Below are 19,232 nucleotides of genomic sequence, written 5' to 3'. Positions count from 1 at the left end.
TGTGGGGACCTGTTTTAGCCTCCTCTGTGCGTTAAACAAAATGTACGTCCTCCTCTTACCAGCCAGGAAAACTATGATCGAGGCTGAATTATGCCAATATTCTATATTTGGGTTTCTATATTACTTAATTAATAGGGTCCCGGTTGTACAAAATGTGACGGCATGGCTGCTTTTCAATCATCATCCCACATCTCCAATCTTTGCATTGGCTCCTAGTGAAGAAGCTGATCTTGTTTAAGACACTTGTACTTAACATCAGAGTCTTAAATCATGTAGGCCCTCAATATCATGCAATAAGAATTCATTAATATTCTCCCTGTAGGGAGTTACACTCCTCTAATATGGCATTGGTAACTTGGGTCAATAACTCTAGAAAAGGTGGCCGCTCCTTCTCCTTTCTGGGGACGTCTGCTTGGAATAAACTTCCCCTTGACCTGCGCCTTGTAAAGTCTGAACAGATTTTTAAGAAGAAGATGACAAGTTGGCTTTTTCCTCAGACTATCTATGCTCATCAGCATTCATCACCATAAAGTATAAACACCAAGAAACTAGCAGCGCCAAACAATTGATAACAGCGGGTGCCTTTTGAAGAATGTTGTAAAGAAGCTAAACTGCTTTACTGAAGCAGGAAGCTGGTAGTTCCACTAATTGCAAGGCTCTCAAATCCCCTTGCAACATCATATGTACTTTAGCTTTCAGCATTTTACCTATGAATGCTGCAAGGCGACAGTAATAATGAGCATTATGGAAACTGCCTCCAGGTAACGATTGCTACTTGTTAGACCTGACAGCCTTAGGGTGGTCACCCCTAACTTTTTGCCTGCCTCCCTCCACTTTCTGGACACTGTTTTTGCTGGCTTTTAGACTCTGCGCACTTTACCACTGCTAACCAGTGCTAAAGTGCATATGCTCTCTCCCTTAAAACATGGTAACCTTGAATCATACCTGATTGGACTATTAATTTACTTATAAGTCCCTAGTAATGTGCACTCTATGTGCATAGGGCCGGTAGATTAAATGCTACTAGTGGGCCTGCAGCACTGGTTGTGCCACCCACTTAAGTAGCCCCTTTCCCTTGTCTCAGGCCTGCCATTGCAAGGCATGTGTGTGCAGTTTCACTGTCACCTCGACTTGGCATTTAAAAGTACTTGCCAAGCCTAAATCTCCCCTTTCTCCACATATAAGTCACCTCTAATGTGTGCCCTAGGTAACCCCTAGAGCAGGGTGCTGTGTGGGTGAAAGGCAGGACATGTACCTGTGTAGTTTACATGTCCTGGTAGTGTAAAACTCCTAAATTCGTTTTTGCACTACTGTGAGGCCTGCTTCCTTCATAGGCTAACATTGGGGCTGCCCTCATACAGTATTGAAGTGGTAGCTGCTGATCTGAAAAGAGTAGGAAGGTCATATTTAGTATGGCCAGAATGGTAATATAAAATCCTGCTGACTGGTGAAGTTGGATTTAATATTACTATTCTAGAAATGCCACTTTTAGAAAGTGAGCATTTCTTTGCACTTAAATCTTTCTGTGCCTTACAATCCACGTCTGGCTGGGCTTAGTTGACAGCTCCTTGTGCATTCACTCAGACACACCCCAAACACAGGGTACTCAGCCTCACTTGCATACATCTGCATTTTTGAATGGGTCTTCCTGGGCGGGGAGGGTGGAGGGCCTGCTCTCACACAAAGGACTGCCACATCCCCTACTGGGACCCTGGCAGACAGGATTGAACTGAAAGGGGACCTGGTGCACTTCTTAGCCACTCTTTGAAGTCTCCCCCACTTCAAAGGCACATTTGGGTATAGAACAGGGCCTCTGCCCTACCTCATCAGACACTTGCTGGAGAAGAAACCTGAACCAGAAACTACATCCTGCCAAGAAGAACTGCCTGGCTGCTCAAAGGACTCACCTGTCTGCTTTCTACAAAGGACTGCTGCCTTGCTGTTGGCCTGCTGCCTTGCTGAACTCTTGTCTGGCTGTGAAAGTGCTCTCCAAGGGCTTGGATAGAGCTCGCCTCATGTTCCCTGAAGTCTCAGGACCAAAAAGACTTCTCTTTTTCACTTGGACGCTCCGTGCGTCGAAATTTTCGACGCACAGCTTGTTCCGTGGCGAGAAAAACTCTGCACACCGACGCTGATCGACGCGACGCCTTCGGGACGACCGGAACTTCGACGCACGGCTTCGCAAGGACAACGCCGCCCGACCTCCAGAGGAGAAATTGATGCGACGCCTGCTGTGAGATCGAAATTTCGACGCGCAGCCCTGCAGAATGACGCGCAGCCGGAAAACAAGCAGGAAAACCACGCACAGACCCGGGACATCTGGTAATCCCCGCGATCCACAGAAAGAGACTGTCCGCGTGCCGAAAAACGACGCACGACTTCCCCGCGTGAAAAATAACGACACAAGTCCGTGTGTGCTGGGGAGAAATCGACGCACACGCCCTTTTTCCACGTATCTCTTCTTCTGTGGCCCTCTGAGGAGATTTTCCACTCCAAACCAGGTACTTTGTGCTTGAAAGAGACTTTGTTTGCTATTTAAAGACTTAAGACACTTTATATCACTTTTCAGTGATATCTCTACAAATTCACATCACAACTTTATTCGTTTTGACCTACAATTATCCTGATAAATATTGTATATTTTTCTAAACACTGTGTGGTGTATTTTTGTGGTGCTATATGGTGGTATTGTATGATTTATTGCACAAATACTTTACACATTGCCTTCTAAGTTAAGCCTGACTGCTCGTGCCAAAGCTACCAGAGGGTGGGCACAGGATAATCTTGGATTGTGTGTGACTTACCCTGACTAGAGTGAGGGCTTTTGCTTGGACAGGGGGTAACCTGACTGCCAACCAAAAACCCCATTTCTAACATTGGTGATCAGCAGTGAAGATAGGACTTGTATTTGTGCAGTGACATACAGTAGCTAAGTATTTCACTACCTACCCACAGTTGAAGGTCAACTTGATTTTTATCTCTTTTTGGAAATTCGTTTTTTCCTGACAATTTTCAAAAACTAAATCCTCACTCAACATGTCTCTGACTGGGTCTCAGATAGGAGACTTTGACCTAGTCCTGTTGGATACATATACGGTCAAACAACTTAAAGGATTCTGCAGGGCAATGAGGGTACCCACCCAAGGGGCCTCCAAAAAGGAGGACTTTCAAGTGGCGCTGAGGGCCTGGGCAGAAGCCCATTTAGAAAAGGATGATGAGGAAGAGGAGCCAGAAAATGGCCCCTCAGAGGATTTGTTACTATCTGTGGATGGTGTTACCACTGCAATTGTGCCCCCTTCCAGACCAGGGAAAGGAAAGGAGAGAGAAAAGGGAGTTCCAATTGCAAATGGCAAAACTGAAAATTGAGGCTCAACAGGAGGAAAGAAGGGCAGAGAGAGAAGCCAAGCAAGCTGAGGCTGAAAGAACAGCCAAACAGATTGAAGCTGAAAGAGCTGAAGCTGCAGCTGAGAGAGCCTTGGCTGAAAAGAAACTGTTATTGGCTCATGAACTGAGTCTCAAGGAGCTGGATCTCAAGGCAAAGCAGTCTGAATCCCGCAATAATGGTGGCAGCATACTGACAGGACCTGCTGGAGACAAGAAGGTTCGTATACCCAAAAATGTGGTGCCCAGTTTTGTGGTGGGAGATGACATAGATAAATGGTTAGCAGCTTATGAAGTTGCACTAAGGGCTCATGAGGTTCCTGAAGGGCAATGGGGGTAGCTATGTGGGGTTATGTACCGCCATTGGGGAGGGACACACTTCTCACATTGGATCAACCTGATCAAAACACATACCCACTTCAGAAAGCCACTTTACTTGCCAAGTTTGGGCTGACCCCTGAGGGATACCGTCAGAGGTTCAGGGACAGCACCAAACAAACCACACAAACATGGGTAGATTTCTTTGACTTCTCCAGTAAGGCACTGAATGGATGGGTGCGGGCCAACAAAGTAGATGATTATAAAGGTTTATATGACTTGATTCTGAGAGAGCATATGCTTAATACTACTTTTACAGAGTTGCGCCAGCACTTAGTGGATAGTAAGTTGACTGATCCCAGGAAGCTTGCTGAGGAGGCAGACCTCTGGGTTAGCACCAGAGTGTCCAAGAAGGTACCTGGGGGGGACACCCACAAAGGTGGTCAGGGTTCCCAACAGAAGAAAGAGGGGGGAGATAAACTTACAGATAAGGAACTCTCCAAAGGCCCCCAAAAGAATTCCCAGGGAGGGGTTGGCAACCATTCCTTTTCCAGATTTGGGAAAAAACCAGGGGCATATGATAGGTCAGGAAAATCCAACCCCAAATGCATGGAGTGTTACCAGTATGGTCACTATAAAGGCGACCCCCAGTGCTCCAAGAGAGCACCGTCCACTACCGGACAGACACCTGGGTTGACTAGTGTAGCGCTCGGGGGGGAGATGGACCCAGATAGCTTTGGGGAACAGGTAGAGATTTCCCTAGTGTCCCTGGGAGAAGGAGAAATGGTGCCCAAAGCACACATGGCCCAAAATACTTCCAAGTACAGGCAGTGGGTCACCATTGATTGCCAGAAGGTGGAGGCTCTGCGTGACACAGGAGCCAGTATGACTACTATCAAGAGTCAGCTGGTGTCATCATAGCAGATAGTCCCTAATACATTCCACCAGGTCATAGTCGCTGACAATCGTGAGAGTCACCTACCGGTTGCTCTGGTTCCCTTTGAGTGGGGGGGGTCTCTGGTACTCTGAAAGTAGCTGTGAGTCCTGCCATGCCTGTAGATTGTCTGCTAGGCAATGATCTTGAGCATACTGCTTGGAAAGAAGTGGAGCTCAGATCTCACCTATAGATGTTAGGGTTACCTGAGTGAGTCTGCATGACCACATGGTCAATGGCAGACCGAGAGGGAAGTCAAGGGCGTCTGGAGCCTGGAACAATGGCCCAGAGAGCTGCCAAGAGGAGGGGCAAGGGGTGCGGGAAACCGGCCCCAGAAGAACCTGCAGTGGTTGACGGGCCTCCTGAGGAGGAGGCTCCCGAGCCAACTGGGGAAGACATTGCCACCCTAGGTGACCTACCTGAGCTTGCTGGCTGGCAAGTTGAGGGTGGACCCACCAGGGAGGAATTCTGCAAGGCGCAGAAAGAATGTCCCACTCTGGAGGGTCTGAGGAAGCAAGCCTCAGACCAGGCGGCAGGTGAAGCCTCTGGCGATCACCACATATATTGGGAGAATGATCTCCTCTACAGTGAGCCTAAGGTTCCGGCCTTTGGGGCAGCGCGTACGCTGGTGGTCCCCCAGTGTTACCGAACCTTCCTACTGGGTCTGGCTCACGACATTCCCCTGGCAGGACATTTGGGGCAAGGCAAGACCTTTGACAGGCTTGTCACCCACTTTTATTGGCCCAGAATGAGGACAAACTCAGATAAGTTCTGCAGATCTTGTCCTACCTGCCAGGCCAGTGGTAAAGCAGGAAAAAGGGTTAAAACCCCCCTGATTCCACTTCCTGTCGTTGGCACCCCCTTTGAAAGGGTGGGCATCGACATTGTTGGACCATTGGACCCCAAAACTGCCTTAGGCAACAGGTTCATCCTGGTTTTGGTGGACCATGCCACCCGTTACCCAGAGGCAATCCCTCTGAGGACAGTAACTGCACCGGTGGTGACCAAAACTCTGATGGGGATATTTTCCCGTGTGGGATTCCCAAAGGAGATAGTGTCTGACAGAGGCACTAACTTCATGTCTGCATACATGAAGTCTCTGTGGGATGCGTGTGGTGTAACCTACAAGTTCACCACACCCTATCACCCCCAGTCTAGCGGTCTTGTGGAGAGATTCAACAAGACCTTGAAAGGCATGATTGGTGGCCTCCCTGAGGCCATGAGGCGTAAGTGGGACGTCCTCTTACCATGCCTTCTCTTTGCTTACAGAGAGGTCCCACAGAGGGGGGTGGGGTTCAGTCCCTTTGAGCTTCTCTATGGGTACCCTGTCAGGGGACCCTTAAGCATTGTCAAGGAGGGGTTGGAGAAAGCTCCAAAGGCACCCCCTCAGGATGTGGTCAGATACATGTTGGCCCTCCCCAACTAAATGACCCGCTTCTGGAAAGAGGCCCAAGGTAACCTTGAGGCCAGTCAAGAGGTAATGAAACGCTGGTATGACCAGAAGGCCACCCTGGTAGAGTTTCAACCTGGAGACAAAGTGTGGGTAATGGAGCCAGTAGAGCCTAGAGCTCTCCAGGACCGCTGGTCTGGCCCATTTGAAGTAAAGGAGCGGAAAGGGGAGGCCACTTACCTAGTGGACCTCTAAACCCCTAGGAACCCCCTAAGGGTGCTCCATGTTAAGCGACTAAAGGCTCATTTTGAGAGGTCTGAGGTCAACATGCTTCTGGTCACAGATGAAGGAATGGAAGAGGAGAGTGAACCTCTCCCCTACCTCCTCTCTGCCCAAGAAGGTGATGGGTCAGTGAAAGGGGTCATTCTTTCTGACTCCCTGACTCTAAACCAGAAAGGAGACTGCTATGAGCTGTTGGAGCAGTTCTCCCCCCTGTTCTCCCTTACTCCTGGACTGACCCACCTCTGTGTTCATGACATTGACACCGGTGACAGTCTCCCTGTGAAGAACAAAATTTACAGGTTATCGGATAAGGTGAAGGCCAGCATCAAGGAGGAGGTCTCCAAGATGTTAGCTCTAAGGGTTATCGAGAAATCCAGTAGTCCCTGCGCCAGCCCAGTGGTGTTGGTCCCTAAGGCTACTGCCCCAGGTGCGAAGCCAGAACTCCGGTTCTGTGTGGACTACCGGGGTCTCAACTCAGTCACACGGACTGATGCTCACCCCATCCCCCGAGCCGATGAGCTCGTTGACAGGCTGGGCGCTGCCAAGTTCCTGAGTACGTTTGATCTTACTTCAGGGTACTGGCAGATCGCCCTGACTGAGGGGGCTAAAGAAAGATCCACCCTTTCAACCCCTGATGGCCATTACCAGTTCCGGGTGATGCCGTTTGGATTGAAAAATGCCCCCGCTACCTTCCAACGGTTGGTTAACGGGGTTCTAGCTGGCAAGGATGCCTTCTGTGCAGCCTATCTGGATGACATAGCTGTCTACAGTTCCAGCTGGGAGGAACACCTGCTCCACCTCAAGGAGGTGCTTCAGGCCCTGCAACAGGCAGGCCTTACCATCAAGGCTAGTAAGTGCCAGATTGGGCAGGGTTCCGTGGTGTACTTGGGACACCTAGTGGGTGGTGGCAAGGTGCAGCCACTCCAGGCCAAGATTGAAACTATCAAGGCCTGGCAACCACCTAGAACTCAGACTGAGGTGAGAGCCTTTTTAGGCCTCAAAGGATACTACCGCAGATTTGTCAAGGGCTATGGTACCATTGTGTCACCCTTGACAGAACTCACTTCCAAGAAACAACCTAGGTTGGTGAATTGGACAGAGGCTTGTCAAAAAGCCTTTGACTCCCTGAAGGAAGCCATGTGCACGGCCCCCGTGCTCAAGGCCCCTGACTACTCCCAGGAATTTATCGTGCAGACAGACGCTTCAGAGCATGGCATAGGGGCAGTCCTAGCACAGCTAAATGAGGAGGGCCTAGACCAACCAGTAGTCTTTATTAGCAGAAGGCTATTACCACGGGAACAGAGGTGGAGTGCTATTGAGAGAGAAGCTTTTGCTGTGGTCTGGGCACTGAAGAAGCTAAGACCCTACCTGTTTGGGACTCACTTCCGGGTTCAGACAGACCACAGGCCCCTCAGATGGCTCATGCAGATGAGGGGTGAGAATCCAAAACTCTTGAGGTGGTCCATTTCCCTACAAGGGATGGATTTTACGGTGGAACATCGCCCAGGGGTTGACCACGCCAATGCTGATGGTCTCTCCAGATACTTCCGCCTTAGCGATGAGAGCTCCCAGGAGGTCGGGTAGCTCTCCCCACTTTCAGGTGGGGGGGACACATGTTAGACCTGACAGCCTTAGGGTGGTCACCCCTAACTTTTTGCCTGCCTCCCTCCACTTTTTGGACACTGTTTTTGCTTCCTTTTAGACTCTGCGCACTTTACCACTGCTAACCAGTGCTAAAGTGTATATGCTCTCTCCCTTAAAACATGGTAACCTTGAATCATACCTGATTGGACTATTAATTTACTTATAAGTCCCTAGTAATGTGCACTCTATGTGCATAGGGCCGGTAGATTAAATGCTACTAGTGGGCCTGCAGCACTGGTTGTGCCACCCACTTAAGTAGCCCCTTTCCCTTGTCTCAGGCCTGCCATTGCAAGGCATGTGTGTGCAGTTTCACTGTCACCTCGACTTGGCATTTAAAAGTACTTGCCAAGCCTAAATCTCCCCTTTCTCCACATATAAGTCACCTCTAATGTGTGCCCTAGGTAACCCCTAGAGCAGGGTGCTGTGTGGGTGAAAGGCAGGACATGTACCTGTGTAGTTTACATGTCCTGGTAGTGTAAAACTCCTAAATTCGTTTTTGCACTATTGTGAGGCCTGCTCCCTTCATATGCTAACATTGGGGCTGCCCTCATACAGTATTGAAGTGGTAGCTGCTGATCTGAAAGGAGTAGGAAGGTCATATTTAGTATGGCCAGAATGGTAATATAAAATCCTGCTGACTGGTGAAGTTGGATTTAATATTACTATTCTAGAAATGCCACTTTTAGATAGTGAGCATTTCTTAGCACTTAAATCTTTCTGTGCCTTACAATCCACGTCTGGCTGGGCTTAGTTGACAGCTCCTTGTGCATTCACTCAGACACACCCCAAACACAGAGTACTCAGCCTCACTTGCATACATCTGCATTTTGAATAGGTCTTCCTGGGCGGGGAGGGTGGAGGGCCTGCTCTCACACAAAGGACTGCCACACCCCCTACTGGGACCCCAGCAGACAGGATAGAACTGAAAGGGGACCTGGTTCACTTCTTAGCCACTCTTTGAAGTCTCCCCCACTTCAAAGGCACATTTGGGTATAAAACAGGGCCTCTGCCCTACCTCATCAGACACTTGCTGGAGAAGAAACCTGAACCAGAAACTACATCCTGCCAAGAAGAACTGCCTGGCTGCTCAAAGGACTCACCTGTCTGCTTTCTACAAAGGACTGCTGCCTTGCTGTTGGCCTGCTGCCTTGCTGAACTCTTGTCTGGCTGTGAAAGTGCTCTCCAAGGGCTTGGATACAGCTTGCCTCCTGTTCCATGAAGTCTCAGGACCAAAAAGACTTCTCTTTTTCACTTGGACGCTCCGCGCGCCGAAATTTTCACCGCACAGCTTGTTCCACGGCGAGAAAAACGCCACACACTGATGCTGATCGACGCGACGCCTTCGGGACGATCGGAACTTCGACGCACGGCTTCGCAAGGACAACGCCGCCTGACCTCCAGAGGAGAAATCGACGTGACGCCTCCTGTGAGATCGAAATTTCGACGCGCAGCCCCGCAGAACGACGCGCAGCCGGAAAACAAGCAGGAAAATCCACGCACAGACCCGGGACATCTGGTAATCCCCGCGATCCACAGAAAGAGACTGTCCGCGCGCTGGAAAACGACGCAGGACTTCCCCGCGTGAAAAATAACGACGCAAGTCCGTGTGTGCTGGGGAGAAATCGACGCACACACCCTTTTTCCACGTATCTCTTCTTCTGTGGCCCTCTGAGGAGATTTTCCACTCCAAACCAGGTACTTTGTGCTTGAAAGAGACTTTGTTTGCTTTTTAAAGACTTAAGACACTGTATATCACTTTTCAGTGATATCTCTACAAATTCACATTGCAACTTTATTCGTTTTGACCTACAATTATCCTGATAAATATTATATATTTTTCTAAACACTGTGTGGTGTATTTTTGTGGTGCTATATGGTGGTTTTGCATGATTTATTGCACAAATACTTTACACATTGCCTTCTAAATTAAGCCTGACTGCTCGTGCCAAGCTACCAGAGGGTGGGCACAGGATAATCTTGGATTGTGTGTGACTTACCCTGACTACAGTGAGGGCTTTTGCTTGGACAGGGGGTAACCTAACTGCCAACCAAAAACCCCATTTCTAACACTACTGTTAGAGACTATGGCTGATAACGATGACCTAGGGGATTAGATTAGTTGCCACGTAGTTATGGCTGCATAAACTACTGATAATCTAAACGCCAGTCACTCAAAACACAAACATGACCTGAAAAAGGCTATCTAGATTAACTGTACCACAAACACGGCTGAGAGTATAAAATGGCAGCCAGGTCTCACCGAAGCATCCTTTGCCGTGGGCAGACTTCGACAAGACAGCAATGGCAGCCAAGATGTTCTTAGCAGCTCTTGCCCTTACCTTAGGAAAGCCACTGCAACTGGGAGCAGCCAGCCAGATCTCTGTAAGTTTCCACATTTTACAGTCCACCTTAGTTTTTCAAAGTAAATGAATGAGCCATCGGTAAGTGGAAACCTGTCTACGAAATTCCATTTTACTACAGCAAAAGAGAATAGCCATGTCTTTCATTCATTCTTTGTAATTAAGGTTGTCCTTTACGAAGCAACGTTCAGGAGTACAGGAAAAGGTACATTTCTACAATGTTTACATCTGCAATGAATACGAATCAGTGCAGATTTTTAGTTTAAACATGTTGCCAGAGCAGAGTTAATCTAGTGGCCATATCCATTGGGTATAATTAAACAAACAGAACAACAAAACAATATTTAAGTGAAAATGTAAAAAAAAAACTTACGCTTGTCCATAAACAATAGGCATATTGCCCTTAATTTGTAAGTTTTATAGAAAATATGGCCCTTGTTTGTAGTACTTTATTGAATAGGCAAGTGAAAAACCCACTAGCCACGCTTTTAACATTGTTGCCTTCAATACTCAAAGCCACTTTAAGGTATTGGCTCTCATGACATTCAATTAATGCATATTTACTGTTACAGATAGTTTTCCTCCAAGTATATGCACTTAAACCTGCTTCTATAAAACGTAGGAGCACTTGCCTTTTTAGGTGGTAAATGACATTTTTTAATGGAAAAAATATTATCCTGGTTGGGAAAAATGAAATTTAAATAAAACACTTGGATTCACACATATCAATCAGCTCAGTATATGTCATGGATTTTCCACTATGAAGAAACCTACTTTTGTACTGCATGGACATTCATAATTATCAGGGATTTTATAACGACACAATGCCTTAGTTTTGCACCATGGAATAAACAAAAGTGTTTTGACCTTACTCCAGGGAGTATTATACTAAGGGAGGGAGGCTAATAAGAGCCCTGTGACTGAACTTTCAGAAGACACACACAAGCTGGGCCTCAATGATGAACAGGCCTCTATAACGAATATTTGGTCCATCCTAAATCCCAAGGCGCAAATAGAAAGGCCTTCATTCACATGCATATTTAAACGAAAAATATTTTTAATATTTGTGAGTAAAAACATTTTTATGCCTCCCTATGCTTTACCATAGGGAGACTTCACAGACGGGGTGGAGATCTCTGCAGGGTAAAGTATAGTGAAAAAAATGCTATTTAACTAGAAAATAATATTTAAAATATTTTATGTTAAATGTTAATACCAGTTCATTTGGTATATTTACTTGTAGAACACAAAAAGATACAGCACTATACCATTAATTAGAATTCAAACTTTAATTATTGTAAATATAATAAGTATAATTAAAATTATGTTTTGAACATTTTAATCAAATAAACAAATTCCTACTTAAAGAAAAACATAGTTTTGAATGTGGATTAATAAATATTAAAAGTAATGTATAGAATTAAATAAAATTAATCGAATTATTTTTTTTAATGTGTTACATTGTTTTTTAAATTCAAAATACTTTTACAATTACAATTACAATATTTTATAGTTAAATAACAAATATGTTCTATGTTCATATATTTTCAACATTAGTGTGTATTTAGTTATATTTTAACTATAATAAATAATTTAATTTATTATTATTTCCTAGGCAGTATTGTTTAAAGTGCCTAGCTCCATTATTTTCTGTGGGATGGTGTTGCTCTACCACTGGCTTGCAATGTGTAGCTTCGGACTTACTATTAATAATATTTTGTTTGGAGTAACTTAAAGTCGGACTTTATGAATGCAGAAAAGGAGTTTTCCTATTCAAACGTTTAAACATACACAAAGGTGTATGTTTCCTTTGTGAATCTTGTTCATCTGTCCTGATTCACAAAGGTAATTTAAACTTTTATAAGTTTACACTGTTAAGTAAGTTACTACTTTTTGACTATTGACACAATTCAAGTGTGAATTTGCTCCAAAAGTGTAACTTACATCTATCCACCAAACTGAAGGGCCTGGAGACTACACACTTTTGAGTATTTTACACCTTTGAATAAGTTTACTACTTTTAAGCTATTCACACTTTTGGACTAAATTTAAATTCAGATGTTGCGTATAGCCATAAAGTACTAATTTACTCAAAAGTATACATCACTCAAAAGTCTAAGTTACCTTTGTGTCTTTGAAGTACATAAATAAATATAATAACTATACAGAATAAAGCTAACAATTAATTAAGCACTCAGCCTTTTTGGCAATACAAGAACTATCATGTGGGACTTCAAATACCTGAAAGAAACTATCAGAGCTTACCGAAATTAAACTGATTGATTAAAATATCTACTTGGTCTTCAACAGACAGGTGTGGGATTGAACCAAAATTAAGAGTCGACTGTGGCTACCCAGGCATCATTGCAGAGGAGTGCGTTAACAAAGGTTGCTGCTTTGATTCCAGTGATCCTTATAGTATCTGGTGCTTTATCCCTCTCCAGCTCCAAGGTAAAGTATCATGTAAAGTGTTATTCAAGTTTTTTGTGGCAACGACAGCACCCAGAGAGTTTGTGAACTGTTAGTGGTTAAGTGGTTAAGTGGTTATTAGAATTGGAAGAACTCGGATTGTTCCATGATCCTTCCTTTCCTATACCTTCTTCCTGGTTCATTTCTTTCAATGTTGAGGACAGTTGCATGCCTATGCCCCACCCAGTAAGGAGCCAGAAGTTGTTTCTTTTTTTCCTTAGACTAGGAATAATTTGAAACAACATCTGATTCCTTTTCTGGGCACAAAAACATAACTCATTCCTCCCAAAATGCTTCTCTCTCCATGATAAACCTTATAAGGGAAAGGAGCTGTGTATCTATGCCCAAGCATGAAGCTAAATGCTATAAGAATTAGAGCCTCGATGATCCTCAGGTAGCTTCATTAATGGTTTACTCACGGGTCCATTGAATTGTCTGGTGAGAGGGTTTGTTCACCACTCTTAAGCAGTATTCCTTCCCAAGCAGTGCTGATTTCTGTTGTGTGAAACTACGGCCTTCATCTTGAATACTCTTCCACACATCTCTTTATTAGATAAATATGAAATGCAATCAAATTAGGCACCACACTAATTATGAGAGTGGCTCCGTTGGAAAACATTAGATTAATTCCTCAAAAATTAAGATATGATATAATATTGTTCCCTTTCTCTATTCTTTCCAAAGGATACAGTCTTGTTTCTAATATCGATATGACATCATGATACATGGAACATGCACAAAAAGCAAAATAATATTGGAGTAAGAAAGCGATTGTTGCAATGTAATGTAAGCTATGCCTTATTTTTGTTGACAGAATTTCAGTGCCAGGCGCAGGACCCACACGCAAGGGTCAACTGTGGCTATCCAGGCATCAGCACCGAAGACTGCAGGGTCAAAGGATGCTGCTTCGATTCCAGTGTTCCTGATGTCATCTGGTGCTTCCAGCCCACCATGCAATCGGGTAATATATATTCTTATGGAAGATCACATCTTTGTGTGTTTGCACTCCACAAGTAGGGTACCTGGTGTGGTCAGAATACTCTAAGACAAGTGTGCACCCTGATACCTAGTTAAGGGATTTTGAATGTACGCTTAACTGTGTTTGACATGAAAGAAATGAAAAATTACAAAGAGAATATGTAATTTTGGGTCCGATTCCGGGTCACATTCCATCAGCAATTTCTCATATTCCCTAGAATTTCTCGCAGCAATGTTGGCGGCTCTCAGCAGCTGAAATCTCGGTGTGAAATGTACCAGGTCTGCAGTCAAGCCACGGATCTTGTAATTTTAATGAGGCTGGTAATCTGAGTTACCAGTGTCATCAGAATCAATTCATAACACGTAATGGGCCCTAAGTCTAGGACAGGAGAGGTTGTGGGAAGACAGAATTCAGTCCAGTGCAAACGGGTCACATGCCCAATATTCTTCACACCCAACACTCGTGCCCCAGGAGATCACGTAGAAGCAGACTTTGAACTGTTAAATATTCAGGAAAAGCTTCTAGTCCGTGCCAAGTATGGCACCTTCAGTCATTCCTGTTTTTTTTTCAAAGAGCTCTCTTCAGTCTGACGTATAGTGACTGATGGACATAGTTAGAACAGTCACAACGGAAATTCAGTGGCATAACCATAGCGTCAGGGGCCCTAGTGTAAAAAAGTAAATGGACGCCCTGGCTGCTGTCTGAACTGTCAAATACAGCAAAAATCAGGGTTCAGAGGGTCCCGGTACCACTGCACCTGCTGCACCCGTTGAAGCCATGCCCCGGTGGAAAAATGAAACCTTATAGCAGCGAACGGCTGTTGGATAGAATGCAAGGACTCGGCTAAATTATCCAAATCTTCTGAAGGCACAAGATGAAAGAGCAACTTGGCAACTCAGAAAGAGCACTGTGATGCAGAAAAAGAGAAAATACAAATAAAACATTTCAACAATCAGATGAGGAAAGTAACACTTTTGAAATAGCATGAAGAGAAAAGCCACAGGATGAGGGATGTGTACAAGAGAAAGATGGAGCAAAGCCAGAGCGAAGTACATCACAGCTTTGTTTTCCCTGGCAGACGCCTTGTTTGTAAGTTGAATCATGCATACCATACTTGCCTCACAACATTGCTTTACCACATGGTGCACCTGATGCTGGTAATAATGCCAGTATCCGTGTGACTCGCATAACTTCATAAAAATCTGTCAAAGTGCCTAGAAGGTGATGAATCAAACAAACAACTGTTGTCAGAAGTCAGATATCTGTACTGGAGTGGGAATAACATAAGGCTATTCATTTCATGAGTCTCCAATAACCGACACAGACATTTACAGAATGACAACACCCCGATGTAGCCTCACTCTCACCCGGAATCTACTCACATTCCAACTTTTGTGTGACTGTGCTTACAAAGAGGGGCACTATTTATATTGCGCGCGGTGCCACAAAGAAAGGAGGTGAGGGACTGTTTACGGTAAGAAATGCATTGCAACCCTGTAAAGAAAAAAGATTGCCTACATCTCAAGACTATCTAAAGTCTCCTGAACTCTTTAGGAGTTCCTTCTACATCAACCTAAGGGGAATCTTTACAAGCCCCTAGAGCCACCTAGCGCCACCCTACCGTCATTTTTTATTTATGCAATAGTATTCTGGCCTTGTGCTCGGGTTTCACTCTTTTGTGGTTCTTCCAATGAGGCTAGTAGCTCAAATCTATTTTTACAAGGTATTGCAATGTCCCCCCGTACTTTTAGAGGTGGGTGCTGCATTGGGACAACAAGGCCATTCTGTCCCCTCAATTCCACTTGGGTTAGTTCCTAAGCCCGGATGGACTGAAGCTTGGTGTGTAGAATCTACTAGAGTGTTGCACTCAGCTGATCTTGGGGGGCTGATGGCTTGGTGTATAATGTCTACATTATACATCTGGGCGATGTATGCCACCATGTTTCTTGTAAAAAGTTGTGATTTTACACTTTCCGCTTGGTACTTAAAATTGACTTAAGCTCTTTGATTAGGTCATCAATTGCATCTAGAGTACAATTCTCCCCCACACTTTTTCTTATTTTTGGCATTTCCCCTTGCCTGTTGCGGTTTCAGTGGCCTTCCTTTTGCTCATTTTTTGTATTGCTTGCTTCCTACTGGAAAGTACTCCTGGGTCCCACAGCTCTTGTGCAAGACAAACAACAGGGAGAATGAGTAGCTCAGAATATAAGATAACAAAATGCAAAAAAAGCAAGACCTCTTCAAATACCCCTCTGCACCCCAACACAAGCAGTAACACTGCAAACTCAAGATGCAAACAGGCAGCTCAAGAGAGTAGAGGTGATGTGTCTCAGGGTATGTGTATGCACCACATCATAGGGTACCAGAATGTTAAAACAAGCTAATATTTTGAGATCTGACAATGATTGTTACAAAACATATGTGAGGGGAGGCAGCGTCAACTCGACCAGCCCTTATCTTAAACCTATTAAAAAATATTGGTGAAAAAGTTAGTTCTAAGGTTTGTTCTCATTTGAGTCAGATATGTAATATGTATGGACACTGGGCTATAAATAAGGTAGGGATAATAAGTTATTGACCTTATCACCACAATGTCCAAGGAAGTATGAGTTTACAAATTGTGACTTCAGAGGACAAGCCAGGGCGCAAAAGCAGAACCAAGGGGGGTGGCCCTGCCCTGCCTCTTCCTGTCAGTGGTGGGTACAGAACGGGCCACCCCTTGGCTCGGGCTTGGCATGCCTGCATCCCGTGCTGCCAAACACTGCTTGCGCTATGTAGTGCTGTTGACATGGGGAACAGCTGGTGCAGGGACCACTTCCTAGGGCCCTGAATGCTGGAAGATGCAGTCCTCTAGTGCGTGGAATACACGCGCTGCAGGAGTGCTCCTTGCAGTATGTAGTGCTGTTGACATGGGGACCAGCTAGTGCATGTACCACCTCCTGGGGCCGTGAATGCTGGGAGATTGAGTCCTCAGGTGCATGGAATACCCGGCTGCGGGTGTACTCCTTCCGCTATGTAGTGCTCTTGAGAAGGGGAACAGCTGGTGCAGGGACCAGCTCCTGGTGCCCTGACAGCTGGGAGATTGAGTCCTCTGGTGTGTGAAAGACCCCTTATCAATGCAGAGCGCTGCTCCATACAACACGGGATCTTTATCAGTGGGCAGATTTTTCCACCAGGAAAAAAACATTTTACCCCGGTGGTCCTATGGAGGACATGAAGACAATAACTAGCATGCATGTAAATAAACCACTCAGATTTTACTCCTACAACTCTGGTGGATAGGTATTTATTGTGTAGGAGCTATATGCCTGAGTTTACTAATGATAAGACCTTTGCCCAATGAAGGCATATATATGATGAACTTTCAACATTCCTAATATTCAAGAGCTAGAATTGTTACTTTTTCTATGAGGAAGGCAGTTGTATTTACTATTCTGTCCTCTTGTTTTAGTGGTCTCCTTCTAATCGCGACATTCCTGAAGGACCTTGAAAGCCCAGGATCTCTCAGGGGGCACCACCTCGTCAAGCTACAGTTACTTTATCTCAACATTGCTTTTCAGAAAGCAGTGGATGGTGACACTGCTCTTTTCTGCCAAATGTCTTGCTGTCTTTCCACTAGTCAGTCCATCGGTTATTCTAATGCTTTTACTAGGTAAATATTTCCTAATATCTACTTGAACTTCACAATGTTTGCATCAAAATAAAGCCAATAAACGTACATTGAGCTGAAAGTGCAATTTCTTTCTGCCGACAAAAAACGTGTCTTGACAATCACAGTTATGAAAAAGAACTGACTAAAGGGTAATGAATGTTCTTTTCACATTCTTAATCTTTTAATTCACCTACTACCAACATTAAGGGCAAACTGTGTATGTAACGTCCTCAGAGCTGTATTGTTTTTTGGAATTAAAGCGAGGCACTGATGAAGCAGAAAATGAAGGTTGTACATTTATTTGCGCTTAAACGTAGTGTTGAAATAATCGTGTGTGACTTAACCAAACTAATAAAGATTGTACGGGGACAAAATGTGCCCTTAGAGTAGTTGCCAACATTTATAAGCGTGCTTTATATAACGTGATGTATTAGAATTGCACTAATCCGACATAATCGTAAACGTGTGCTATGATTTGCCTGCTTGAAATGTTTTAGCTTAGCATAACTTTAGCGGAGGCTTTGGCCTAGTGGCCTGGTCTCACAGTTTAGATGTTCGTATTTTTCCAATGTGCTATTAAACGTGTATTTTTGCTTGAAGCTGTACTTTTCCACTGAAACCGTTCACATGCTTATCTTAAAGTTTCGTGCCAGCCTGGCATATTTTCTCTTTTACTCCAAGGTCGATTTGCAGGTGCAGACAATGGAGGCTCTGAAAGTGAGCTAATTGGTATACTATGTTGCAACTTGCGTACCCATCTCCAAGGATAATGTATGCTTAAGTAAAAGCTTGAGAACTTGTGTTTTTGATTGGACAATTTGGAGCTAACCTATGAACCCTCCAATGGAAGACCCTACTGGATTCGAACTGTTGTCTATAAAAACCAGGTGCACGAGAAGAAATTAGATCATTACAGCCATTACCAGCTATTGCCCGACATTGCGTCATTTCGTAGCTATTATGGCCCACTTTGCTGCGACGCCATTTTGAAAGAGACTTTGATGCTTTCTCTGATCGGGAGAAAGAGACTTTAACGATTCTTGCCCTAGAGACTTTAACTTTGATTTGTCCCTTTGCATGAAGTAGTAGTTTACCTTGCCGCCGTGAGGCAATTGCCCCGTCCACCCCTGCCCCTTTGCCCCGTCCCATGCCGATCGAAACGGTATCAATGCTGATCGAGAAACGGTACCTGTGAGACGAAGACTTCCTTGTATGCTGATCGTAATTGGTAAATATGAAAGGAAATTGTAAAATTGCATTGTGTTTCTTTTAGGTAACCAACTGCTGATTTTGATAAGAGCCCTAGTTAGGAGTTTTTCTAAATTTATGTTGCTAAATTGTTTTTGCATGAAGTCCCACATGCCGATGCTAATTTGAGGTTAGACGAGGATTCTATACGTCGCACAATGCAATTTGAGATCTTGTTATGCTGACTAAATGTACGCAATTAGCTCTTTACAGATTATCGTATTAGTGATTTGCATTGCTATTATCGAATGCCTTGTGATTCAAATGCTACATAGATTACACTTGTTTCGCCGTTATGGACAGCTATTAATGTTCATTTACGTTTATCATTTGGTGTTGAGACACATTTATATTGTGCTAGCTTTGTTAATATAGGGAAATAAATTCACTAACTTTGCAATAAACTGGTGTGGTTATTCCTGACTGAAAGGTCAGGGTTCGCCGAAATGTATTCTGGACTAATTGTTAAGTGTTATGTTGAACAGGGTATTGCTTATGTTCGTTATTGATTATTGATTCGATGCAACTGATCGATATAAGAGTACGGAGTGTTCCCACTTAGTCAAAAGATTCAT

At 44.6% G+C, this 19,232-nt stretch overlaps 1 protein-coding gene across 1 annotated transcript in view; it reads left to right on the top strand.

Annotated features, from left to right (window-relative positions):
• LOC138248745 (putative gastrointestinal growth factor xP4) overlaps window positions 1-19,061 on the top strand; it is a 48,892-nt gene extending 29,831 nt beyond the window's left edge. Inside the window, exons 2-4 of the mRNA XM_069202605.1 lie at window positions 12,620-12,760; window positions 13,593-13,739; window positions 17,209-19,061. Coding sequence (XP_069058706.1) covers window positions 12,620-12,760; window positions 13,593-13,739; window positions 17,209-17,222 — 302 coding nt within the window. The 3' untranslated portion in view covers window positions 17,223-19,061. The remainder of the gene's footprint in view (window positions 1-12,619; window positions 12,761-13,592; window positions 13,740-17,208) is intronic.
• Window positions 19,062-19,232: the final 171 nt, after the last annotated feature.

The sequence above is a fragment of the Pleurodeles waltl genome, chromosome 8 (assembly GCF_031143425.1).
Source record: "Pleurodeles waltl isolate 20211129_DDA chromosome 8, aPleWal1.hap1.20221129, whole genome shotgun sequence".
NCBI lineage: Eukaryota > Metazoa > Chordata > Amphibia > Caudata > Salamandridae > Pleurodeles > Pleurodeles waltl.
Note: the sequence above shows the minus strand (reverse complement) of the source record. Positions and strands in the feature narration are given on the sequence as shown.